This window comes from Pisolithus orientalis (genome assembly GCF_024613125.1).
Source record: "Pisolithus orientalis strain OTSU chromosome Unknown F5J12scaffold_17, whole genome shotgun sequence".
Classification (NCBI taxonomy): Eukaryota; Fungi; Basidiomycota; class Agaricomycetes; order Boletales; family Pisolithaceae; genus Pisolithus; species Pisolithus orientalis.
The window spans coordinates 642205-665702 of NW_026260798.1; the positions used below are offsets into that span (position 1 = coordinate 642205).

Consider the following 23498-nt stretch of genomic DNA (forward strand, 5'->3'; position numbering starts at 1 on the left):
AGGTGCAGTACTGAAAGCCAGCTGTCCAAGATTGTGCTCAAATTCACAACTACCGACGCCTGTGAGTGCGAACTGGCCATCAGTATAAATGGGCCGTCGTGGAGAACACCCAGACCAGACCAACAAAGTTACCTCTCGCATCGAATCGCGTTTTCCAGGAAGAAACATGATTTCCCCTTGCGCGAGCCTCTTCTTGTTGGGCGCACTTGCCAAACTCACCTCAGGAGCCACCACCACCGCTACCTTCACTCAGCCAGCCGCTGCGTCAGTCAAGTAGTTTTCATTTGCAGAATTCAATCTAACCATTGTCGTGCATCCATAGGCCTACTGACACCTCTTCGTTCTATGTTGGTGCCTCTAATGGCTCTCTTCCGCACACCGCGACTGTGCCAGGGCTGGTATTCGACCGCTTCATCCAAGTCTGGTTGGAAAACACAGACTACAGCGCTGCTGCCGCCCAATCCGTGTTCCAGACCCTCTCTCAAGAGGGTATCACCCTCAGCGGATACTACTCTCTGACCCACCCCAGTCAGCCGAACTACGTCGCTGCCGCCGGTGGCAACTTCTGGGGTCTGGCTTCCGATGACGAGGTGACGGTTCCTGCTAATGTATCGACCATCGTCGACCTCCTCGATGCCAAGGGCATTAGTTGGGCTGAGTATGAGGAAAATATGCCCACGGATGGCTACTTAGGAGACAATTTTACGAATCCAGATGGCTACACTTATTACAAGCGCAAGCACAGTCCGCTGGTCAGCTATGACAGCGTGAACCAGAACCCGGCTAGGTTGGCTCGGCTCAGGAACTTCAATGACTTTGCATATGATGTGAGGCAGCTAGGTTCACGTGAGAAACCCAGTTAAACAGCTGAGCATGCCTACAGGTAGGAAACAATACACTGCCTCAGTGGTTCTTCGTCACGCCTAACATGAAAGAGTGCGTACAGTCTTACTGGAATCTAGAAGTAGCAGGCTGACAAAGAGTATCTAGCGACGGGCATGATACCGGCATCGCGTACGCATCCGACTGGTTGAACTACTGGCTTGTGCCTTTACTCCAAGACCCGAACTTCAATACCGCGAGGACTCTCATTTTGCTCACGTTTGATGAGTAAGTTGGCCAAAATTTATAATCGATACTGACGGCCTAACTCGCCCTCAATGTTAGAAACGGCAACCATGCTATCAATAATGAGATCTATAGCATCCTGCTCGGTGGGGCTGTTCCCTCGAACTTGAGGGGCACGATCGACAACACATTCTACACCCACTACTCGACGTAAGTCCCTCTGTTGAGTAACATAACATGTAAGGGTGACCCACATATGTCTTTAGCCTCACCACTGTTCAGAACAACTGGAGGCTCGGTAACCTCGGACAACAGGACTGCAACGCAACCCTCGCCAGTGCGTAACATTTACTTCTTTGCAGTCTTGTCGATACTGACAATGAGTGTATCTCAGATGTATTCCAATTCGTTGCGGATGTGACTGGATACAAGAACAACGGTATGACGAACGGCACGAACCTTCCTTTGTTGAACATTACGGGAACCATTCCTGGTCCGCTGAACCCCGATTATTGGGCCCCCTGGCCTGCCCCGAATACCAGCTGTGTTGGAGCCGGTGGAGGGTTCTTTTTGGTCTAAGTAAGCTGGAAGTCCGCATTGCCGCTGTAGGGTTGCTATACACATCGAAATCTGCTGATATCCCCACTCTACTTTGTTCATTCCTAAATTAGAGACCAATATACATGTGGTCTTGGATGATCATTAAGAGCTGTGACGTCAGATAGCACATTGCAGAATTAGTTGACAACCCCCATCATGAAGATCGCAATGCCACATTGACATATTTAGCACATGGTGCCTGCAGGTTCGTTTGCAGTGGGGCGATTCCTTGCTGAAGGACAGGCACCCACCGTGAGAGTTGGCTTGTATTGATCCTATGCATGCTTGAGAGCTATTTATGGCTTTGAATGAGAGTGCAGGTGGATGGGGGTAAAAATTCATTGGTTCACAAATAATTTTCATTAGACTTACTGCGTTGAGAGCCGTTGCGCGTGAGTGTATTCATGGACACTGGTCTGGTTCACGGACAATTTTGATTAGAGTTATTGAGTTCAGGATATATCGGTATTCCAGACCCACGTCCCGTTGAAGTTTGAAAACACCCGTTGCTCACTGGGTGTGTGTATTCTGATAGATTCTAATTTCTGATAGTGTCTGCCGTTGCTATGCTCAAGAGAGGTTCCGTACCTGTTCCCAGGAAGGGACAGATCATTCTTGTCAACCATGTGGTGTCGACGGGAGGAAGAAACCAAAACACGTGGACACCGAGCTTGTTTTCCTAGATGGTTCTACCTAGTTTATCCACCTTGATGCAACGCATCGACAACCACGTGCCCCGTGGGACCTCGAAAGATATTTCGGTTCCGACTGAGTGCGCGATTGGGGTCGGAAGCTGGTGAGAAGTGCGGAATCAACCTATCCCGGACTGACACTTCCGGATGATGATATCAGCACGCCACAACACGGAAGTAATGCAATCATCTGTCGGGGTTAGGAGATTTCTAGAAGTGTGATTTGAAGTACATGGGCTGGTATGACGAGGGCGCACACGCTGCAAGTAGCGCTCGCCCTGGCAAGCTATGCATTCAATACTGCTCCGCGCCACGCGGAACTATTATTCCTCACAATCACCGCCGAGGCCTTGGGCACGTGTGTACGGGCTGTGGTGATGGTTATGCGACTTCGCGCATTTCAGAGACCTCGGTGGGTTAAGCAGCTGAGTATCGCCCGGTACCGCCGAATCTATTTGTGCATACGAAAAGTACCCATGAGCCAAAAAAAAAACATGACACTGAGGATGGGTGTGGGATCACCTGTGGTGGCATCAACAGATGTCAGTCCGTTACCAAGGAAAGGTAACACAAATACTAGATTTCATGTACAAGAGAACGAACGTGCGCACTGCAGGACTTCAACCGCGTTCTTCGGCGAGTCACAAGGTGCAGTACTGGAACTCAGCTTCCCAACTTCGTGCTCAAGTCTGCACATGCACATGTCGGTAAGCGCAAACTGCCCCTGGCGTCAGCAATATATATTTAAACGAGCGGTCGTGGAGAACGCCCAGACCAAACCGACAAAGTCATCTCTTACATGAAATTGCGGTCTCCAGGAAGAAACATGATTTCCCCTACTACGAGCTTCTTCGTGTTGGGTGCGCTTGCCAAAGTCACCTCGGCCAAGACTACTACCTTCACCCAACCAGCCGCTGCGTCAGTCAATCAGTTCAATTTCACCTGCAGAACCCATCTAACCATTGTCGTGCATCCACAGTCCAACTGATACGTCCACCTTCTACGTTGGTGCTTCCAATGGCTCTCTTCCCCAAACTGCAACCGTGCCGGGTTTGGTATTCGACCGCTTCATCCAGATCTGGTTGGAGAACACAGACTATAGCGCTGCTGCTGCCCAACCCGCTTTCCAGACCCTCTCTCAGGAAGGTATCACCCTTAGCGGGTACTACGCTCTGACCCACCCCAGCCAGCCGAACTACATCGCTGCTGCCGGTGGCAGCTTTTGGGGTCTGGCTTCCGATGACGAGGTGACGATTCCTGCCAATGTATCGACCATCGCGGATCTCCTCGATGCCAAGGGCATCACCTGGGCCGAATATGAGGAGAACATGCCTACGGATGGCTACTTGGGAGACAGCTTTACGAACTCAGATGGCTACACTTATTACATGCGCAAGCATAGTCCGTTGGTCAGCTACGACACCGTGAACCAGAACCCGGCTAGGTTGGCTCGGCTTAGGAATTTCAATGACTTCGCGTATGATGTGAGGCATCTAATAAGTTTCGCATGAGACACTCTGCTTGCTGAACATGCTTATAGGTAGGAAACAACACACTCCCTCAGTGGTTCTTCGTCACGCCCAACATGAAAGAGTGTGTGTAGTTTTACTCGTATCCAGAAGCAGCAGCCTGACAGTGAGCATCCAGCGACGGACACGATACCGGGGTTGCGTATGCATCCGACTGGTTGAACTACTGGCTCGTGCCTTTACTTCAAGATACGAACTTCAATACCCCGAGGACTCTCATTTTGCTCACATTTGATGAGTGAGTTGATCAAAGTCCGCAATCGATACCGACAGCCTAACTCGTACGCGATCTTAGAAATGGCAACTATGCTATCAACAATGAGATCTACAGCATCCTGCTCGGTGGTGCCGTTCCTTCGAACTTGAAGGGCACGGTCGATAATACATTCTACACCCACTACTCCACGTGAGTTTCCATGTGAAGTAACGCATTAGATGTGTAGTAGTAACCCATATCTTTAGCCTTTCCACTGTCCAGAATAACTGGAGTCTCGATAACCTCGGACAAGGAGACTGCAATGCAACCCTCGCCAGTACGTAACGATTACTTGGTTGTAGCCTTGTCGATGCTGACGGTAAGTGTATCTCAGATGTATTCCAGTTCGTTGCGGATGTGACTGGATACAAGAACAACGGTATGACGAACGGGACAAACCTTCCTCTGTTTAATATCACTGGAACGATTCCTGGTCCGCTGAACCCTAGTTATCCGGCTCCCTGGCCTACCCCTGATACCAGCTGCATTGGAGCTGGCGGCGGAGGATTCTTCCGGTCCAAATAGGCAACAGGACGGACAGTGTTGCTGCAACAGCGTCACTATGGCGTGATCAGCGGAAATTCTACATAATACCGAAGTTTCTTTCATTCCCAAGCTAGAAGTGCTCCTTTGAATCTAGCGCTTTGTTTGTGTGCAGACAGCTGCGATTATCAAAAAACAAGTCAACGTGGTGATGACACTGACCATTGAAGCGTAACAGGTCTGATCGCAACTTGCGAGAATAACGTCACCACAGAGCTTAAACCTAATAGGCATCTGGGAAGCAGCTTCGCGATGCGGCTGTTAACAGCTCTTTCGTACTATCGCCTACCACACAGATTGCCTCCCACTAGTTGGCCGTCACAAAATGTCACAGACAGTAATGCATCGTCACACCAAAGTTTCAAGTCTGGCCGTCACAGGCGTGATTCTCTTGTCACACTGTTTTTGCTATCTCAACAAATACTCAGTGGATCAATGTCATTCAACTTCATAGTACCTAAGGACGCATATTTCGTGACATGTGACCCAACAGAAAATGTGTTGTTAGGGAAAAAGTCATCGTTTTGAAAAACCGGCCAACTAATGGGGAGGTAAATTGTGTGGTAAGTGATAGTACTTGAGCGAACCTTCCCATTGGTGAATAAGTGTCTTACCGAGCGCGAAAGGAGTCTTACGATAGGTCACTTCCAAACGGAGGTTGCTGTGCTGGTATTCCCTCGGTAGTTTTGCGGATAGTGTCTGTCATACATACATACACCCGCGACTCGACGAAGCAGTTGGTCTGTAGCTGGATTCCATGGTTAGCAATTGCACTGTCCGTCAGGTCTGGACTGTGCCAACTACGTGGTTGTCTGAGTGCCTTCGAGCTGACTAGTAGTCGAAGGGAAATACTATTTAAATTCTAGTGATCCGTGAGAAGCAGATCAAACGGACCTCCCTTACTTCCATGGACCAGAGGACGGACAATGCCGTTGACATCAAACGCGCAGACGAGTTGGAAGCCGAAACGAATTTCGGCCCATTAAGTGCCATGCCAGCTTTGGAGAAGAATAGGGGCTTTACCCGCGGCTCAGAATTGTCTGGAGATTGCAAACACTTGGAAAATTGCTTGCTTTCAGCTTCTTGGTAATACGTGTTGTCACTGCCAAAGCAATACCTCGTCTGGTAGCACGGGTGGCCAACAATATTAAAGCCTATGTACACCCGTATTCACCGATTCCAGGATAGGTTCTCTCGGATTGTAACTTGCCTCTTCTGGTCACGGCTGGTTTCCATATTCGCCTCAGCAATCAACTTACTATCACGCGAACCGCTGCCCTCACCTAACCTCCCCTGGTCACTGTCAATTGTACCCATGCGGTCGAACGAATTCTGCTGTGTTTTCTTCACTTGGCCGTGTCGCATTGCACTGCTTAGCAAGAGTCAGGGCGCGTATAATATGTCGTTCGGAACCTGTGCGGAGCGCTCAAGGGCCGACTTCAATCACACGTTTTTGAAGTGAGTAGTAAGTGGTGCTGACCACGAACCCTCAAACTCCTCAGCTGCACTTCAATTACCTCATTTTTGAGGCTGAAAAACCACTCCAATCGTGGTAAGTGTTCGAAGTTTGACGTAGGATTGCAACACCTGCCAGTTGAAGAGACCTCCAACGTTCGTCGCCACAGTCTTGCCAAGAATTCGTGTTTGTATTATCCCCGACGTCCGGCCCTGCTTTGTATTGCATTACAGATGGGTGTAACGATTATCTCCAATTAACCTCACTTTTGAGTCGCGTTACTGCCCTTTCCCAATACGCCCGCTGCCCGTGAGCTCGGATCCGCCTCCCAAAAGCCACTCGGACCGTCACTTAATCCCCCGGGCAGTGTCCTGGCAGTTCTGCACGCTTGCTCACAAGTCTGATAAGCCTAGTTCGGCACACCGTTCAGGCGAATAATGCGGCATGGCATATGCACTATCGCGAAGTCGCTACCGCCACTGCCGGTATCAAACCGATATCGTGACACTAATCGCTGTTTATTCGGCCACTTCTCGCGGTGCGGTATCATTGTTCTGGGGCAAGCTGTGTGGCGTCCTCTGCGTATAATAGGTGGGGATTCACGGCGAAGGATAGAAAGTCACGACTCCCCCTTGTGCATTCGACAACTTTCCTCAGCGAATTCTCTTTCCATCAACCAATGGCTCCCGTCGCTGTTGCACCTGTTGCCGTTGAGGCTACTCTCTGTGACTTGAAAGCCTCTGTGGCTTGCACCTCTACTCAGACTTTGCTCGACGTCCTTACCCACGCCGCATCCCAATATCCTGAGCACGAATTAGGTTTCGTCACATCCTCCGCACACGATTCCTCCATTCAAACCAAAACATTCTCCGAATTCGCGCAATATGTTCGTTCTTTGGCTCAGGTTATCCGCTCCTGGGGGAAACCTACCGGCTCAATCGTCGTCGTCTATCTGACTGAGCACGAAGAAAATATGGCGGCCGTCTGGGCTTGCTTGCTTGCAGGTCTTGTCCCGTGCCTTCAGCCTGCCCTCAGTGCGCAACAATCTCACAAGGAGGGACACGTTGCACACATCAAGGGTCTCTTCGGTTCGGCTACCTGGCTGACCAACGAGACGGGTGCCGAGCAACTGCTTTCTATCCCTGACCTCGATATCCACTTGTTCTCCCAGTTGAAGGAGTCTGCTTCTGCTTCGGACCCCGCGGAGTTCAAAGCACACGAACCCAAGATTGATGACGAGGCTATCCTCTTCTTGACTTCAGGCTCCACCGGTTTCTCGAAAGCTGTCGTCCACACTCACCGCACCATCCTGGCTGCTTGCCATGCCAAGGGCAAGAACTATCGTTTGACTTCGGAGAGCAAGATTCTAAACTGTACGTGAGCACTAACGTGATTTCGGTAACGTCAGCCCTAACATATTTCATTAGGGGTTGGATTCGATCACGTTGCGGGTTCGATCGAAATGCACTTGGCGCCTCTGTTGTATGGCGCTTCCCAAGTTCATGTGCATCCGTCTGCTATCCTCTCCGACCCTCTTCGCTACCTCCGCCTGATAGAAGAAAAGGTTTACCGATTCTGCCTGGTTTTCCATGCCATTTACTAACGTGCACCAAACAGTCCATCGAAATTGCATTCGCTCCCAACTTCCTTCTCGCCAAGCTCACACGTGACCTGGAGAAGCGCAATGAATTATTTGGCACCTTCAACTTGTCGTCGCTAAGGCGCATTAACAGCGGTGGTGAAGCTATTGTCAGCAAGACTGCACAGGCTTTCGCCGCTACCCTCAAGAACCTCGCAAAGGACTCCAACGTGTCCTGCGTTATCTCGGCCGGTTTTGGTATGACCGAGACCTGGTTAGTGCACGTGCCACTACTATTTTTCAATCATTAATCTCATTCCAGTGCCGGTTGTATCTACGATCCTATTGACGTCTTGGCAAACCCTCCTGCTCACGAGTTCCTGGAACTCGGTACCCCTATTCCAGGTTGCGAGATGCGTATCGTTAACCCTGAAGACGGTGTTACCCTTCGCCCCGATGGTGAAACTGGTGAACTCCAAGTCCGTGGCCCCATGGTTTTCGTCCGCTATTACAACAACACGGAGGCAACCTCCTCCAGCTTTGTTGAAGGTGGCTGGTACCGCACAGGCGATGTTGGCATCATCGAGAACGGTAAGATGCGTCTTAGTGGTCGTATCAAGGACACTGTCATCGTCCACGGTGTTTCATACGGTATCCCTGAACTTGAGACCCACCTCCAGACAGTTGAGGGTGTTACACACTCTTTCCTCGCTGCTGCGCCATACCGTGCTCCTGGTCAGGAAACAGAAGGCTTCGTTGTTTTCTACTCCCCCACATTTAGCCTGGATGAGGAGGATGCCCCCGCTAAACTTTACGCAACACACCGTGCTCTTCGTGACGTCTCCGTTAAGATGATTACGCTGCCCCCACAACAAATTATCCCGATCCCCGTCAACCAGATGGAGAAGACCACCCTTGGCAAGCTCTCGAAAGCACGCCTTATTAAGCAGTTCAAAGAGGGCCAGCTCGTTCAACATGTTGCCCGTGCAGAAGAGTTGCTTAGCATCGCTCGCGGCGCTAGCTTTGTTGCCCCTTCCACTGAAACAGAGAAGACTTTGGCTCGTATCTACGCCGATATTTTCAACAACAACGTCAGTGACGTCTCTGCCAGTGACAACTTCTTCGAGTTGGGCGGTACCTCGATTGATGTCATCAGGTATGATAACTACTTGCTCTGGGCTAGGGGCAGATACTAATTCGGGCGCCAGGCTCAAGCGTGAAGGAGAGGCTGCTTTTGGCCTTCCCGAAATCCCAACTATTCAGATCCTCAAGCACCCCGTTCTCTCTAGTCTGGCCAGCTACGTCGATGCTCTGTCCTCCAAGGGAGGTTACCAAGAAGAGTACGACCCGATCGTACCCCTTCAGCTTACCGGCGACAGGACCCCCATCTTCATGGTCCACCCTGGTGTCGGTGAGGTTCTTATCTTTGTCAACCTTGCGAAGTACTTCCAAAACGAGCGGCCGTTCTACGCTCTGCGTGCGCGTGGTTTCGAGCCCGGCCACCCATTCTTCGGGTCCATGGATGAAATGGTCTCTTCCTATGCTGCAGCCGTCAAGCGCACCCAGCCCAAAGGTCCGTATGCTATCGCTGGATACTCATATGGTGGTGTTGTCGCCTTCGAAGTCGCGAAACGCTTGGAAGCGATGGGCGATGAAGTGAAATTCACCGGTCTGATCAACATTCCTCCCCACATCGCTGACCGCATGCACGAAATCGACTGGACGAGCGGTATGCTCAACCTGTCCTACTTCCTTGGCCTCATTACCAAGCAAGATGCCATTGACTTGACCAACCCGTTGAGACGGCTGTCTCGCATGGATCAGCTTGATTTGATCTGGAAGTTGTCACCGCCGGAACGTCTCGTTGAATTGCAACTGACTCCGCAGAAACTTGACCACTGGGTCGATATCGCCGGTTCCTTGATTGAGTGTGGCAAGGAATACAACCCTTCGGGATCAACCGGTGAGCAGACTTGTTGCATTTGTTCGTGCTTCATCATGGCTTACGCATTGTTGAATGATAGAATCGCTTGACGTCTTCTATGCCATTCCTCTCCGCGGAAGCAAAGCTGACTGGCTCAACAACCAGCTCAAGCCATGGGCAGGGTTCAGCCGTAGCGAGCCGACGTACACGGACGTCCCTGGACAACACTATACGCTCATGGATTTCGACCATGTGCCAGGGTTCCAGAAGATCTTCCGCTCACGCCTCGAGGCTCGTGGGATCTAAATGGTGTTATGTTTCCCGAGGGAATGGAGACTGTTGTACGAAGGGATTCATGGGGCTACTATATGATATATGATATACTATCATCTCTGGATTTCTTTTTCCTCATGTTGTTCATTGCATTAGACTATCTGTTTTGTATGCAAATTATACCACCATCGTTAGACTAGAGATATATGCCAGTATATGTGCTTCCACCTTTATTGCGCGGTTTTGAGTTGGATAATGCTTGCCACCTTGCCGAACTTGAGATCAGGAGCCCCTGAGTTCACTGAGATTCCAGTTGACCTTGGCGCTCCATTGGGCAGTTTGGGGAAGCCTGTCTTGGGGCGCAAGAGTCATTTACTGGCCTCCATAAATTCCCGTGTAGATATGTCTCGTTCGCCCTTGCTTCTCTCTCCTTAACGTCACCTCGCACTCCTCTGCGCCCCTAGCCTATTCCACAAGGTACCGGGTTACACCGACAGGGTACTAACTTGTGGTGAGTAGCACACAATACCATGATCATGGCGAAGCTGAAAGTGAACACAGAATTTAGTCTGCTGGGCATCGCTCGTTCGAGAAAGCTCGTCGGTTGTTAGTACCGTTTCTTCCGAGTCTCATCTATCCACCTACACTGCTCGTACAGGCTCTCATCGTAAAAATTGTAAGTCGTCTCACTCCTTTCAGTTACGCGGATCACCAAATCGCTGACACAATTCAATCCTGCTAGCTTTGGCTGCAGCACGGACGTATCATGGACGAACTCGCTCAGGCCCGTGCTGAGTTAGCACGACTGCAATCTACCGAGCGGATGCTTTTCAAAGACCCCCTAGCTGTCCGCGTGGCTGTTGAGACCCAGAGTCGTAAAATCAGCGAACTGGCTAATACTCAACCCTCTCAGATCAAACGTCTTCCTGTCGAGCTCCTCACAAGGACATTCAGCTTCCTGCTGGCACGCGGCCGCGAAGACCCATATATATTCTTTCACTGCTTGCCCTTGTGGAGGAATGATTTAGCTGGGGTTTCGAGACTCTGGAGAGATTTAATCCTCGATACTCCCAGTTTCTGGAGTGATATCGGATTGATCTATGAATCCAACTCGAAGTCATTGATGACGCAGCTGAAGAGGAGCCGTGAATATCCTCTTGATATCACGATTCTAGACCCACGTGATTTCACTCTGGACGCATTATTGAACGTTCTCATCCCCAGCGCAAATCGTTGGCGTAGCCTGCACGTCGGATGTCTTGATCCGAGCGACCTGGACACTATCATGAACAAGTTCTGTCGTCTGGAATTTCCATGCCTCGAAGATGTTTCTGTGGGAGATCATCAACGGTGTGTCTCACTCGCACGCGTCCCTGCTGTCAGGGGTCGGGATACAAGACAGGTGGATGTGTTCAAGCGTATCGCGGCACTTAGTCCCACTCTGACGACGCTCCGCCTGTCGATCAAGGGCGAAGGAAATATTCATGATCAGTCATTCTTCAAACGTATCCCCACCCAATCGTTAACTATGCTCACATTCACTTGCCGCGACCGTTGGGTTCTCAAGCCAAACAGTCTCCACTTCCCGCTTCTCGAAAGGCTCGTGATAGATACTTTGAATCCCCATGATTTCATGAATGCCATTGTAACGCCCAAGCTCCAGCATTTTGACTACTGTCACCCCCGTGGCTCTATCATTGGCCCATTCGGATTAAAATTTAGCCATGTCCCCTATCTTACTCTCAAGGTCACGGATAAGGACGATTTTTCTGACATGGAAAATTCCTCAGAAGCACACATGCTCTGCGAGGCTTTTCCTAGAGTGCGTCATGCAATCCTGCGTGCGAATGACATAGACCCCTTGTTCATCGCTATGTCTCCTTACGATAACCTGGGATCGCAAACCCCAGTAGACAGCTGGGAAAGCCTCGAACAATTGTCGATAATTATCCATCATAATGATAGGTATTGGGAAGTCGACACTCTTGCCGAATGGCTCACAAAGCGCCAGAAATTGGGGCGACCATCACTGCATGTGCAGTTGGTGGGTTTGCAAACTAATAGTTTGGAGATAAAACCATTTTCCCGCATTTACAAACGGCTGCGAAATTGCTGTACCTTGGATTTATTGGGCGTGCGGTTGCGCCAACGGCGGCACACAATCAACCACTCGTTTGATTCTTACTTTTCGTTGACCACAGATAGCGATTCCTTATATATAGTAAGTGGCTTGTTTGTTTTTTTTGGGTCAACCATGGGGATTAACGATTGCCAGAGGGTGGGTAACCATGCGGACAGGGTCGTTCTGAACAACTGGCGGGGGGTGTCGCTAGAAAATATGGATGTTTCCTGGCCCCCGAATGGACGACCATCTTTGTCGGAGTCTGACATGTTGTGCTCCAACCCCCAAGAACAAGCCTTCCTGGATGATGCTGATAGCGATTGCGATTCTGATTATTCCACCCAGATGTCCCTCCGCTCGTCCAGCAGAGAGCGCCACGAGCTCATATGCATCCGGAGACGTTTCGACTTCCATGCAATCCTCTTCCCCAGAACCGTCGCAAGCCCCCGATATAGACGTAGCCAGTGATCTCATGAAGCTGTTACTGATACTTGCATCTCCGTAGTTGAGCTAGCAACTCACAATTCGTCGTCACCTACCTGTGTGTACATTCGCTACGGCACATTATTCACAACCATAGAACGCAGATGTTCACGAGCAATAACAGCGTTCATCTAAAGATGGCCATACATCACCCGTGCTTTCGAGTGCCTTCCTTCATTCGGTCCAATCGCACGAACTTTGCGCGTACGACCACCTTGCTGAGAGGACCAAGCTGATGGAGATTCGGTACACAGTTTAGATAGCATTTGGGTTCGCCAAGGGTATGGAATCTCTCATACGCAAGATAGGAGACTGGATCTCGACTCTGCAAGTTCGTCGAAGAGATGGACAAGTCACAAGATGCCAGGCCTGGCACCGACATCGACATGCCAACAGAAGTGTTCCACGCCGCGTCCTTCGACAAGCTAAACTAGCACCCAAGAAACCGTCTGCGGCGGCCGGCGACGAATGCCGATCTCGCATTCGGAGCGCGATAGACATGCTGAAATCGTCGAGTTTGGTTTTATGTAATTTGTCCACCCCAGGGCTGTTGCCTACGTTCCCAGGTTCAGACACCCCCATCACTGGCTGCATTTTTGCAAGGTCCCGATACGATGGATCTTGGGGAGGGGGATGAGCAGACCGATGTGTTGAAATCGACGATCATTGGGTTAGCTCAATATAACTGCAGTTCCCATCTCCCACCCTACGCCTGCCGTGGAGGAAAAGGAGAGATATGAAAAGTGAATATCCTGCATCAAGCGATACCTCGCAACCATATAATGAAGAGGATGCGAAGGAGAGGGATATATGATGGGCATTAGGCGAGGTGAGTTGTCTTCTCTTACTGCAATCGGCGTATAACCCCGTTATAACCCGTCGATGGCGATGGGTGCAGAGTAGTTTCTTGAGGTCCACGAGAACAGGTCGATCAGGACAAAAGCAATTAATGATGTAAGGCGTATGTACTAATAGTATTGCCAGCCTAGAAGACTTGATCCCAGTAGGAAAATCCCTCACCCCGCAGCGGTGCAATTAGGGTTGAATGGGGCATTCCACACAAACACCATCCCTTCGTCGCCTCTCTTCAGGGCCTTTACACTGCTCATTCACCAACGTCGCAGGGAATTGCTCATTCGAAAAAGCTCGTCGTGTCGACTGCGACGTATTGTATCATCTAATTACTAACGCCCACACACCCTTTTACTACAGAAATTGTAAGATCTCTTCACTCCCTTCAGTTGTGTAGATCCCCGACGGAAACCATTGCTAGTCGTGACTGCAGCAGGGACGCATCATGGACGAATTTGCCTATGCCCGTGTTGAGTTGGCGTGGTTGCAGTCCACCGAGCGGATCCTCATCAAATCACTCCTCGCCGTTCGCATGGCTGTTGGGACCCGGTCATAAAATTCGTAAACTCTCGCCTGTCGAGCTCCTCACAAAGATATTCAGCTTCGTGTTGACACGCGGTGATGACCCTACCGATTCTTTGGCAGCTTGCCTATGCTGAAGAAGAATTTAGTTGGAGTTTTGAGGCTCTGGAGAGATCCAATCCTCGATGCCCCCAGCCTCCTGAGAAATATCGGAACCACTTGTGATTCCGACTCGAATTCCTTGATGCAGCTGAAGAAGAGCCGTTGATATCCTCCTGATATCGTGATTCTAAACTTGCCCGTCGACGGCAATCAAATAGACGCATTATTGGACATTCTTATTCCCAGCGCTAACCGTTGGCGTAGCTTGTACACCGGATATCTTGAAGCGAAAGTCCAGGGCAACATCCCAGACAAGTTCGACTGTTTGGAATTTCCGTGCCTTGAAGACGTTTACATGGATGGTTATCAACAGTTTCTCTCACTGGCACGCTTCCCTGCGCATAGGTGTCTGAATGTCGATGTGGTATACGTGTTCGAGGTATATTTTGGCACTCAGTACCACGCTGATGACACTCAGTCTGCTGATCGTGCAGGAAAGTCATATCCGCTGTGATGAGTCATTCTTCAAATATATCCCACCCAATCATTAACCATGGCCACATTCATTGCGATCAAGGTTGGGTGTTGGAACGAAACAGTTTCCTCTTCCCGCTCCTGCAGACCGTTGTGCTGGTCACCGTGAGTCCTTACGAGTTTATGGATGCCATTGTAAATCCGAGGCTCAAGCATTTTGACTACACTCACGTCCGCGGTGCTATCATTGGCCCATTTGGATAAAAATTTAGTCATGTCCCCTATCTTACTCTCCAGGCGGAAGCAAATGGCATATCATTTGCTATGGACGATCTCTCAGGAATACACATGCTCTGCGAGGCTTTGTCTGTGGTGCGTCATGCAAGCTTGCATGTGGGTGACATAGGCCCGTTGTTCACTGCTGCGTCACCTTCCGATAACCTAGGGCCACAAACCCCAGCAGACAGCTGGGAAAGCCTCGAACAATTGTCGTTAGTTAGCTGTGGTTAAGATAGGTATTGGCGAGTCCATACTCTTGCCAAATGGTTCACAAAGCGCCAGAAGTTGGGTCGACCATCATTGCACGTGCAGTTTGTGGGTTCGCAAACTGACGACTTGACTACGTAATATTTCCCCCATTCACAAGCAGCTGTGAACATGCTGTGTCTTGGATTTAGTGGGCGCTACAGTGCAGTGATGCCAGCGGTGTCCCTCATCCTGCACCTTGTTTCCAAGTTACTTTTGTCTGACCACGAATGACAGTTCCTTATATATAGTAAGTGGCTTTTTTGTTTTGCGGGTGAAACACGGGGATTAATGATCGTTAGAGGGTGGGTAATGAGAGATGGATATTTTCTGGCCCCCGAATAGAAGGTTGTCTTTGTCCGACATACTTCGCTCTGATCCTCGAGAGCTGGCCGTCCTGGATGATGCCGACAGCGATTGCGATTGCGATCATTTCGCCCAGATGTCCCCTACCCTGTCGCAAGCCGTCAATGTTGACGTAGTTGGTAATCTCGTGAAGATGTTACTGGCACTTACAGGTGGATAGTTGACCTATGTTGTAGTTTATCCCGTGCTGCAGACTGGATGGTAGGGTACACCGTGGTTGACCTCTACAGAATGTAGATGCCCAAGTGCAACAACAGGGCGCATCTGAAGATGGATAGCCATATTGATACGCCATATTGCAGTCAACAGGTCGGACACTTCGACATCGATTCCCTAGGCTATTCGTGACAGTCCATGAACCTTCAACATCAAACGTATTGCCTCTGCCATTTGTGACCAAAGCTTGCTCAGTGCTGCTAGAGTGGCCGTTATTCTGACTTCCACATTATGGTGTTGTACTCACATAGGTCTGCACCAGTAGTTACGTTTATGGGTTGCTGGACACAACTATTCAGTACTTCAGTTCCGGGTGTGAATCTACGTGCTATGGTTGTCTTTGCTGTGAAGCTGGCAGAGGATGCTGCGTGGTAGAAGTAACTCTCAGAATGATGCTTGAAGTGTCAAAACCTAGAGTGACTCTGACACTCCATATGGTCACCCTCGACAACAACGACGACCTATTAGTCAAAGTAAACTCTGATTGACTGGTAATAATCCAATCCACCCCGCCAGAGTCTAGGGACGATGACTAGCTCGTCGTCCTCTTGCTCGCCGTCGTCGTCGGCCGTGACGATCCCAATCCCGGGCAAATCCATCCTCAAACGACCGCCACCCACCCAGACAGGCATCCTCAACCGTATCAGAGGATTTTTGCCTACCCAACCGTCAACGTCGACGTCGGACGACCTCAAACCACTCAAACGAGCTCACTTCATCCTCCCACAGCTCGCTATCGTCTACCCGTTCTCATCTGTTAACCCACCTTCGACCCCAACACTCAAGGAAGAGAAGAAAGCTATTGAGGAACGCGAAGCTGAGCGCAGGAAACGTGTTCTGAGAGGAAACTCCTTAGGACCTAACGACACGGAAGAGTGGTGGTCTTTAGACAAGGTCGAGAGCTTTTACAGGGAGTGCTGTGAATCCAGAGAAGAGCACTCTGATCCAGCCATCTCAGCTGCATTCAAGGTGAGTCCATTCCATATCAACATGCTCCGGAAGTTGCTTGCTCAGGTCCAACGTGGCTCATAGCGTGCCTCCCCGGGGAATCCTCGTTCGGTCGATCTATCAGGTGTTCAGCTGACTCTGACAAGCGCTGCCATCCTTTCAGATGTGTTCAGTATAGAATGGGGTCTCAGAAAGTTGACTTTGAGGGAATGTGATCTTGATGAGGCTGTTGGTCAAAAGTGGTCCTTGACGTGTCCTTTGGCTGACTGCACTTGCATGTAGAAACTGAAACTTGTGCTGCACGCACTACTTATACCAGGAACATTGGTTTACTTATCGGTCGCATCCAACCGAGGGCTCAAGACACCAGCGTTCAAAGTCATCGGAGCTTATGCTTCCAAGGTAACAAATTACCACATTTCACTAGTCGTGCATCCTAACGATCTATTTGTTCCGACAGGCGAAAAGCTTACAATTCCTGGACTTATCACAGACAAACCTGGACAAGAAAGCAGTGGAATATATCACCGCTGGCTTATCCATAGCTCCCCAACCAGGCCTGGTTTCTTTGCGCCTCGATGACTGCTCTCTCCGCCCAAACGCCCTTGAGGCATTATGTACGTCTTTCCCCTTCCAGCAAATACAATAGCTTTAGCTTACACTTGAACGTCCGCGCGACGGCTTGAAATACAATTCCAGCCCGCGTCGTGCGCACTTCATCCCTCCGCAATATCTCCCTGCGCCATAACCGGATCTCAGCGACAGGTGCCGTCGCACTCGCACTGATGATACGTGACTACCCCGACGTCGCACCGGCGCCCTCTCCTCTTACATCACCATCACCATCCACCTCGTCTTTAGTCCTCCCGTCCGCGGCGCTGTCCCTGCTCTCACCACCGACATCGCCCCTACCCGGAACTGCGCCATTACCCCCACCATCCCGGTCCGGCCCTGTACTCCCTCCCCCTCGTCATCCAGGGTCCGCAAACCTCCAAACAACATACACGCCTTACATTCCCCGCTCGAAACGTGCTGCCCCGCAGGCTCAGGCACATTCTGCTGCAGATCCCCGTGTGAATGCTGTCCCATTGATCACAAGCAGTGCTGGGGGTGGGGTCACGACGCGTACGGAACCGCTTGCGAATGGACATGGACACGGACACGGGCCCGGCGGTAGTGGTACGCCTGGAAAACTCGACGATGGATTGTCTGCAGCATTGTTGGATAAGGTACGTGCGTTGGATGCGTTGCCTCGGTTAGGTGCGTTGAGGACGCTGGATTTGCGTGGTAATGATTTGCGGGTGAGTCCTGGTCTCAATTATGTTAGAAATTTGGTTCTTGTTGTGGGAGGTGAGGTGGCGTTAGCTGGACGGTGCGACTAAGTGGTATTTGGCAGAACGGAGTGACATACCTTGCTCAAGTCCTCAAGCGGAACCGCACGCTCAAGGTGCTCAATCTTGCCGAGAATAAGCTTGACATACAATGTTTGGTGGTTATCGCAGAAGCACTGGTGAGCAGGATTCGTATCATTTGTCGTTTATTTACAACCTGTACAGAAATACAACCAATGTCTGGAGACCCTGGATCTGAGTCGAAATCCCTGCGGTGGCCCAGGACTTGAAGGTGTAGGTTCATCTGCGTTTCTATACTGTCCCACTGTACTCCATTCCACCCAGATCCAATCCTTGCGCACTGCGTTCACACTCAATACCGCACTCAAACGTCTCTTCCTCTCCTCGACACAACTCACCTCGTCAGGTGCCATTGCATTGGCTGAGTTCCTTCCTGAGTCACGGTCGCTGTTACATCTCGACTTGACAGACAACAAGCTGGATCTTGCTGGTGTTATGGCGCTCAGTCGAGGTGTTCAAGGGAATTGGGTAATCCGATGCCTCGATTTGAATATACCACCAGACGACGAAGAGTTTGCGCGGTATGATGTGTTACGTTATATTTTGTTGAGCACCATGCTGATGATTGATTTGGTTTCCTGAATCCAGCATGTGTCGCGAGATCTTGAATACCTGTATACGCAACACGGAGGAAGCTGAGAAAGCCTCAAAAGCAGCGGCCGCACAAGCGAGCGGAAAAGACGCCGGGAAGGGCGTCTGGGGACTCATTGAGGAAAGCGAGCTTGCTCGCTCTATAAGGCGAGACGACGCAAAGGTGTCGTGTTCTGATATTGAGTGTACGCCATGGTATGCGAATCTCAGCGCAGAAACAGGGCGAAGCGAGTGTTGCTACGAGAGCGGAGGCATTTTTGGCCCAGATTGAGAAGGCAAGGCCGGGGGTGGGCGCGATGAAGGTGGGCGCCACAGCGTGGTTAGATGCTACTACTTCGCCTCCACCGCTGTCGCCGTCCTCACCGGATTGGCCTTCTCCTTCGTCAACATCACCAGCCAACGTATCGCTGCAAGAGCTTGAACGGAAAGCACGAGAGCTTGTTAAAGATCTTACTGTTCAGATTCAATCCACGGCAGACGCGAGCAAGCTGGAGCCTCTGTTATCATTATGCGACAGACTAAACGCTGTGGTATCTAATTTACCTACCCCCAGGCCAACACTTGGTCTCAAGACCCAAGGTCTCGATGTCGCAGAAGTAGCGAGCGAACATGTCTTGCACGCTAGTCCCGCACCGATGTCGGATGATGAGCCCGATGAGCCTCCGACGCCTCGTATCGACAAGGGGAAGGGGAGGGCAGAGCCCGAACCCGAGGAACACGAGAAAGTCCTCAGTCCGAGTTTTTTGATCAGTGAATCCGAGGACGAGGAAAGTGTCGAGGGTACAGAGGCTATCGCGGTGTCGCCTACAGATCGGTGCGTCCTATGTCATGATTAGGTGGCTTTTAACATTGTTGACCGCGCTTGGAAGATCTAAGAGTTGGGTCGAGGAAGAAGGCGAGATATTTAGAAAAGGAGCTGTTCTGTTGGGACCTGAGGAGATGGAAGGTGAATATGCTGGCGATGAACTTAGGCGAGAGGCAAGTTACCTTGGCATGTTTTTGCCTCCGATGCTGACTTATGATTCCAGCTTCTTGAAGCCATGGTGGAACGCCCTCCGCCTCGCAGTATCGTTGACGACTTTGGAATGGACCTCAGCCTCTCTCCTTTAGTCACTGAAGAGCCTCTACGCTCGCCTATTGCAGAAGAACCTCAACCACAAAAACTGCCTCCACGTCCATACTTATCGCGCAACCGATCGACGTCGTCGAATAGTAATCCTACACTGACTTCACCTACGTCTGAGACAAATATCCGTACGCCGACGTCGCCGGCAGGACCGTTGTCACCGGGAGGGAGGGGATCGAGTGTGGTGAGGATTGAAGGGTTGGAACATCAAGTGAGGGGTGCTGGATGATGAGGCCGACCGGTGAACGAAGGATTTGGAGGACGGTGATGCGTCTATGCACTGTGAGCCCCTATTCCAACCCATCACTTGGTTGAATCTGTTGCTTTCGGTTGCCGAGATCTCGGGTATGGTAAGGAATCTAGGAACAGGAGGAATTGTTTTAACACTACACGATCATTACTTGAGCTGCCTGACTCCGGGGCACAGCAAGATTAATATGAACTCCACTGTCTCGGTGCAACCAGACTTGAAATGCGGTATCATCTCATACATTTTGCCTTTATCTCTCCCCTACAGTCTCGCTGCCAAACTAACTTGAAAGCGGCAATGGTAACCAATGACGAACAGAGTATGTGACCACTTGTAATACTTGTGCTATGCAGCCGCCGGTTGCAGTAGGCATCTGGAACCCTTCCGTGCCTTGGTGCGGCCATCCCCATATGCTTTCCTTTCTTCTGTTCCTCTACAGCCTTCCCGCAACCCCAAATGTGTCCCGCGTGGAAAGGTCCAAAGATCGATCCCCCCGGGATGAGCTCTACGGCGTAAGTCCCTATTTGGAAGGCGTAGAACTCTATTCAACGGATTTCACGCGGATGTACCCGGCAACCTTCCGGTCGGGTGAGTGCTTTATCGCAGGTGGTGACCGCGCTGTCCTACCTTTCCACTTCTGAAGATAAATGCTACGATGACCCCCCTACGTTTTTTTTCCGACATTTGTACACCCCGCGGTACTCGGTGGTTAACAGCAGACATGTGTTAACTTTCGGGCCGCCCGACGACAAAAATACATATATCTTGATACGGTGACTCATCATCAGTAAGCGAATAGATGGTTTAAACCTGTCACTGACTGGTCGTGACCATGATTCCACCATTCCCTGTCCCCCTAATGATTGTGGGTCATAGCCCATTCACGGTCCCCGACCTGGTCATGTGGCACTCAGCAGAGCTTCTTTGGTTAAATGCACCCCCTTCCTCCTAGTAATTCCTTTTTCTGAAAAGGTAAAGGTTTGCGGTGGCTGGGTTATGGGAAAACCAATCAATCACATTGGATGCGTGAGGCCGATTTGGTCGATTTGCAGGTATTTAATCCGTTACAAAGACTGCCAGAGCAACAACTTCATTCGTATTCCCTCAGCCCTTACAGCGCGAGATGGACGCACCATCTACCCTCGTTCGCATGTACAATGCGTTTCAATTGCTCTTTCGATCCGCCTTTGTTATCGATGTAGCTGTCGGCCTGGCCACCTTATGGGCGTTACGTGTAGCCATCCAGGCGACTCAGAAGAAATCTAGAACGACGAAACTAAGCGGACCAAAGAGTACTAGTCTGTTATTCGAAGTGAGTAGAGAGTTGTTCGAATCGCCTGATATGGGCGCGATGTTCGAGGCATGGTCCAAGGAGTACGGTGTGGCATATGAAGTTCCCATGATGGCCGGACAAAAGCAGATCATGGTCTGCGACCCGAAAGCGGTGGCATATCTCTTTGCTAGAGATACTTGGTCATACGTGCGCACCCCGATCATTACCGCGGCCACGGGACGATGGGTACGTGGGATTTCAGTATTCGTGTTCTTCCATGATTCCCTGACCCTGGGATCTCTATGTAGGAAAGGGATTGCTTTGGACCGAGGGCGAGTCACACCGAAGGTATAGCACCCCCTGGTTTTTGTAATGCTGCATTCGTACCAACGCGGGGTTATCAGATAACGAAGACCCCTAGCCCCTTCGTTCAATTCCTCTGTCATTCAAAAGTTAAGCCTTCTTATCTATAAGAGCGTGCATAGGGTAAGCGACGCAATTTACGCTTATCTCAATCAAGTCCTTAGGGTTTTCTGACACGTGAAAGCAGCTTGGGAGGCAAATATTGATGCGAACGGAGGCGGAAGCGTTGTCCTAGATGTTCAGAAATGGTAAGTTATACGATACATTTGAAACCGTTCAAGTGTCTTGACTTCGCTACAGGATGGATTATTTATCGTACGTTCTGTTCCTCGCCCTGTAGCATTCTAGAAGCCATTTAATTATCTTCAGTCTCGATTCTGTGGGGTTTGCAGGTTTCTCCTACGACCTCGGCTCTCTCGATGGAAAACCAAACACCATGATTTCAGTTCTTGACGCTTTCGGAGCGCCGTCGGCCCCACACCGTTTTGGATAATGTTGTATCCCTGATTTCCTTCGTTTTTCCTATGGCTATGAATGTGCCAACCTGGCGGAACAAGACACTTGACAAGCTCCGCCGGCGAATGTTGGAGGTTTGTGACATATTGGTCGATAATGAAGGCGCGTCAAGTGAACAACATTCTGCGATCGGTTTGCTGCGTACGCTATCGTAGTCGGTATTTCTCTCTCCATAACTAATACATAACTAATATGTTGATCAGTTAGGGCAGAAGACGAAGATACTGGCAAACGTATCACTCGGGAGGAAGTCTTGGCACAGGCAAGAGAACTATGATTTGTTCTGATAGCATCAGCTTACTCAAAGCTGCTCCCCAACAGATCAGCACATTAATTCTTGCGTCCTATGAAATTACGGCAAGTACGCACTGTCCCAGTGTTGTTAGTTGTTCCTGTTATAACGGGATCATCATTTGTAATCACCTCCGCGAAGAACTTTTGTCTTTCGGTGGAGAACCCTCGTACAACCAATTCACCACTGGTCTCCCTTACCTCGATGTTATAGTGCAGGAGACTCTCCGCCTTTACCCAGCTGGCCAAGACTGGATACGTCAGGTACGCAGATACATTCCCCATTTTGCACTTGGCCTGATTTCCTTTCTCGTATAGGCAGATGAAGACGACGTGATCCCTTTGTCAGAACCCGTGCGAACCAAGTCCGGTGAAGTGGTCGACAGCATAGTTGTCGAACGCGGAACGGAGGTTGGCATATCTGTTTCCTGCATGAACCGCTCGGAGGCGATTTGGGGTCCAGACGCCAAAGTGTTCAGACCTGATCGGTGGTTGGAAGCGGGCGGCGTAACGAAGAAGGCTCAGGGGGTGAAGGGTTTCCGGCACTTGCTCATGTTTGGTGATGGTCCGAGGACTTGTCTTGGAAAATGGTTTGCTGTTGCTGAGATCAAGGTATGTGTTTATCTTGCGAGGTGTAGTGCTCACCAAATTCAATTTTACAGACGATGCTTACAGTGGTGGTCAAGAATTTCGTACTCGAGATGAGGGACGGGCCGGATACGAGAGTCGAGATAACCAGGGGAATTACTTTGAGGCCCAAGGTCGCAGGAGAAAGTGGTATCAAGGTGCCATTGAGAACTATGCCATACGAAGGCTGAAGATGTATGTTGCTTTATTCAACCGTATGGTATGAGCCTGATTCAGTCTCACTACTTAGCGGGGGTCGCTGACGGTCGTGTAAATGGATCACGCGTCCCGGTCTCTAATGGGTCAAATTGGTTTAGTGATTCATACAAACATCTATGTAACCTTTCTGTAAACACTGTGTCACTTTAATGGTTCTTCCATGTATGTCTACTTCAAAGGGCGAATTCGTGTCAAATATATGATGTTAGGCAACGGGAAGTTACATTTGGTTAGGTGGGCGTACAACAACACGGAAAGGACATTACTCTCCGTGTCATCTTCGCAGGATTCGGGAGGGTC

The 23498-nt window shown here is 50.3% G+C and overlaps 7 protein-coding genes across 7 annotated transcripts; all 7 read left to right on the top strand.

The window, feature by feature from the left end:
- Nucleotides 1-166: 166 nt before the first annotated feature.
- F5J12DRAFT_783460 (phosphoesterase family-domain-containing protein) lies at nt 167-1647 on the top strand (the record flags this gene model as incomplete). The annotated part of the gene is made up of 7 exons (XM_051742848.1): nt 167-264; nt 323-827; nt 884-936; nt 991-1110; nt 1168-1278; nt 1335-1405; nt 1463-1647. 7 exons carry the CDS (start codon nt 167-169, stop codon nt 1645-1647), a joined length of 1143 nt encoding a protein of 380 aa, XP_051599237.1.
- Nucleotides 1648-3067: 1420 nt separating this feature from the next.
- Nucleotides 3068-5016, top strand: F5J12DRAFT_837356 (phosphoesterase family-domain-containing protein). The gene is made up of 7 exons (XM_051746008.1): nt 3068-3278; nt 3340-3844; nt 3901-3953; nt 4008-4127; nt 4185-4295; nt 4352-4422; nt 4480-5016. Exons 1-7 carry the CDS (start codon nt 3160-3162, stop codon nt 4668-4670), a joined length of 1170 nt encoding a protein of 389 aa, XP_051599238.1. The 5' UTR covers nt 3068-3159; the 3' UTR covers nt 4671-5016.
- A 743-nt stretch (nt 5017-5759) lies between these two features.
- On the top strand, nt 5760-6614 carry F5J12DRAFT_147167 (uncharacterized protein). Its single transcript, XM_051738144.1, has 2 exons — nt 5760-6146; nt 6218-6614. Exons 1-2 carry the CDS (start codon nt 5845-5847, stop codon nt 6402-6404), a joined length of 489 nt encoding a protein of 162 aa, XP_051599239.1. The 5' UTR covers nt 5760-5844; the 3' UTR covers nt 6405-6614.
- A 154-nt stretch (nt 6615-6768) lies between these two features.
- On the top strand, nt 6769-10153 carry F5J12DRAFT_921568 (atromentin synthetase). Its single transcript, XM_051749292.1, has 6 exons — nt 6769-7517; nt 7572-7708; nt 7762-7997; nt 8046-8879; nt 8932-9686; nt 9748-10153. The coding sequence occupies exons 1-6, from the start codon at nt 6824-6826 to the stop codon at nt 9951-9953; spliced, it is 2862 nt and encodes a 953-aa protein (XP_051599240.1). The 5' UTR covers nt 6769-6823; the 3' UTR covers nt 9954-10153.
- Nucleotides 10154-10513: 360 nt separating this feature from the next.
- Nucleotides 10514-12577, top strand: F5J12DRAFT_147172 (uncharacterized protein). The gene is made up of 3 exons (XM_051738145.1): nt 10514-10596; nt 10663-12141; nt 12196-12577. The coding sequence occupies exons 2-3, from the start codon at nt 10687-10689 to the stop codon at nt 12508-12510; spliced, it is 1770 nt and encodes a 589-aa protein (XP_051599241.1). The 5' UTR covers nt 10514-10596; nt 10663-10686; the 3' UTR covers nt 12511-12577.
- A 3417-nt stretch (nt 12578-15994) lies between these two features.
- On the top strand, nt 15995-20072 carry F5J12DRAFT_147214 (uncharacterized protein). The gene is made up of 11 exons (XM_051738146.1): nt 15995-16551; nt 16615-16758; nt 16813-16932; nt 16991-17147; nt 17230-17831; nt 17927-18040; nt 18087-18463; nt 18531-18696; nt 18755-19347; nt 19403-19511; nt 19562-20072. Exons 1-11 carry the CDS (start codon nt 16111-16113, stop codon nt 19886-19888), a joined length of 3150 nt encoding a protein of 1049 aa, XP_051599242.1. The 5' UTR covers nt 15995-16110; the 3' UTR covers nt 19889-20072.
- A 987-nt stretch (nt 20073-21059) lies between these two features.
- On the top strand, nt 21060-23170 carry F5J12DRAFT_906127 (cytochrome P450; the record flags this gene model as incomplete). The annotated part of the gene is given in 10 exon segments (XM_051748744.1): nt 21060-21428; nt 21496-21530; nt 21596-21668; nt 21741-21793; nt 21915-21990; nt 22010-22193; nt 22265-22323; nt 22383-22616; nt 22671-22964; nt 23015-23170. The coding sequence occupies 10 exon segments, from the start codon at nt 21060-21062 to the stop codon at nt 23168-23170; spliced, it is 1533 nt and encodes a 510-aa protein (XP_051599243.1).
- Between the last annotated feature and the right edge of the window lie 328 nt (nt 23171-23498).

What these genes read in the sequence shown, in the direction of transcription:
- F5J12DRAFT_921568 (XM_051749292.1), top strand. Translation starts at nt 6,824, where the DNA reads ATGGCTCCCGTCGCTGTTGCACCTGTTGCCGTTGAGGCTACTCTCTGT. An exon ending in TCCGCCTGATAGAAGAAAAG is followed by an intron (nt 7,709 to 7,761) that starts GTTTACCGATTC and finishes TGCACCAAACAG; the next exon opens with TCCATCGAAATTGCATTCGC. An exon ending in TTTGGTATGACCGAGACCTG is followed by an intron (nt 7,998 to 8,045) that starts GTTAGTGCACGT and finishes ATCTCATTCCAG; the next exon opens with TGCCGGTTGTATCTACGATC.
- F5J12DRAFT_837356 (XM_051746008.1), top strand. Translation starts at nt 3,160, where the DNA reads ATGAAATTGCGGTCTCCAGGAAGAAACATGATTTCCCCTACTACGAGC. An exon ending in TTCACCCAACCAGCCGCTGC is followed by an intron (nt 3,279 to 3,339) that starts GTCAGTCAATCA and finishes GTGCATCCACAG; the next exon opens with TCCAACTGATACGTCCACCT. An exon ending in GTCACGCCCAACATGAAAGA is followed by an intron (nt 3,954 to 4,007) that starts GTGTGTGTAGTT and finishes GTGAGCATCCAG; the next exon opens with CGACGGACACGATACCGGGG.
- F5J12DRAFT_147167 (XM_051738144.1), top strand. Translation starts at nt 5,845, where the DNA reads ATGTACACCCGTATTCACCGATTCCAGGATAGGTTCTCTCGGATTGTA. An exon ending in TTCAATCACACGTTTTTGAA is followed by an intron (nt 6,147 to 6,217) that starts GTGAGTAGTAAG and finishes CTCATTTTTGAG; the next exon opens with GCTGAAAAACCACTCCAATC.
- F5J12DRAFT_147172 (XM_051738145.1), top strand. Translation starts at nt 10,687, where the DNA reads ATGGACGAACTCGCTCAGGCCCGTGCTGAGTTAGCACGACTGCAATCT. An exon ending in ATAGCGATTCCTTATATATA is followed by an intron (nt 12,142 to 12,195) that starts GTAAGTGGCTTG and finishes AACGATTGCCAG; the next exon opens with AGGGTGGGTAACCATGCGGA.
- F5J12DRAFT_147214 (XM_051738146.1), top strand. Translation starts at nt 16,111, where the DNA reads ATGACTAGCTCGTCGTCCTCTTGCTCGCCGTCGTCGTCGGCCGTGACG. An exon ending in CCATCTCAGCTGCATTCAAG is followed by an intron (nt 16,552 to 16,614) that starts GTGAGTCCATTC and finishes CGTGGCTCATAG; the next exon opens with CGTGCCTCCCCGGGGAATCC. An exon ending in AAACGCCCTTGAGGCATTAT is followed by an intron (nt 17,148 to 17,229) that starts GTACGTCTTTCC and finishes ATACAATTCCAG; the next exon opens with CCCGCGTCGTGCGCACTTCA.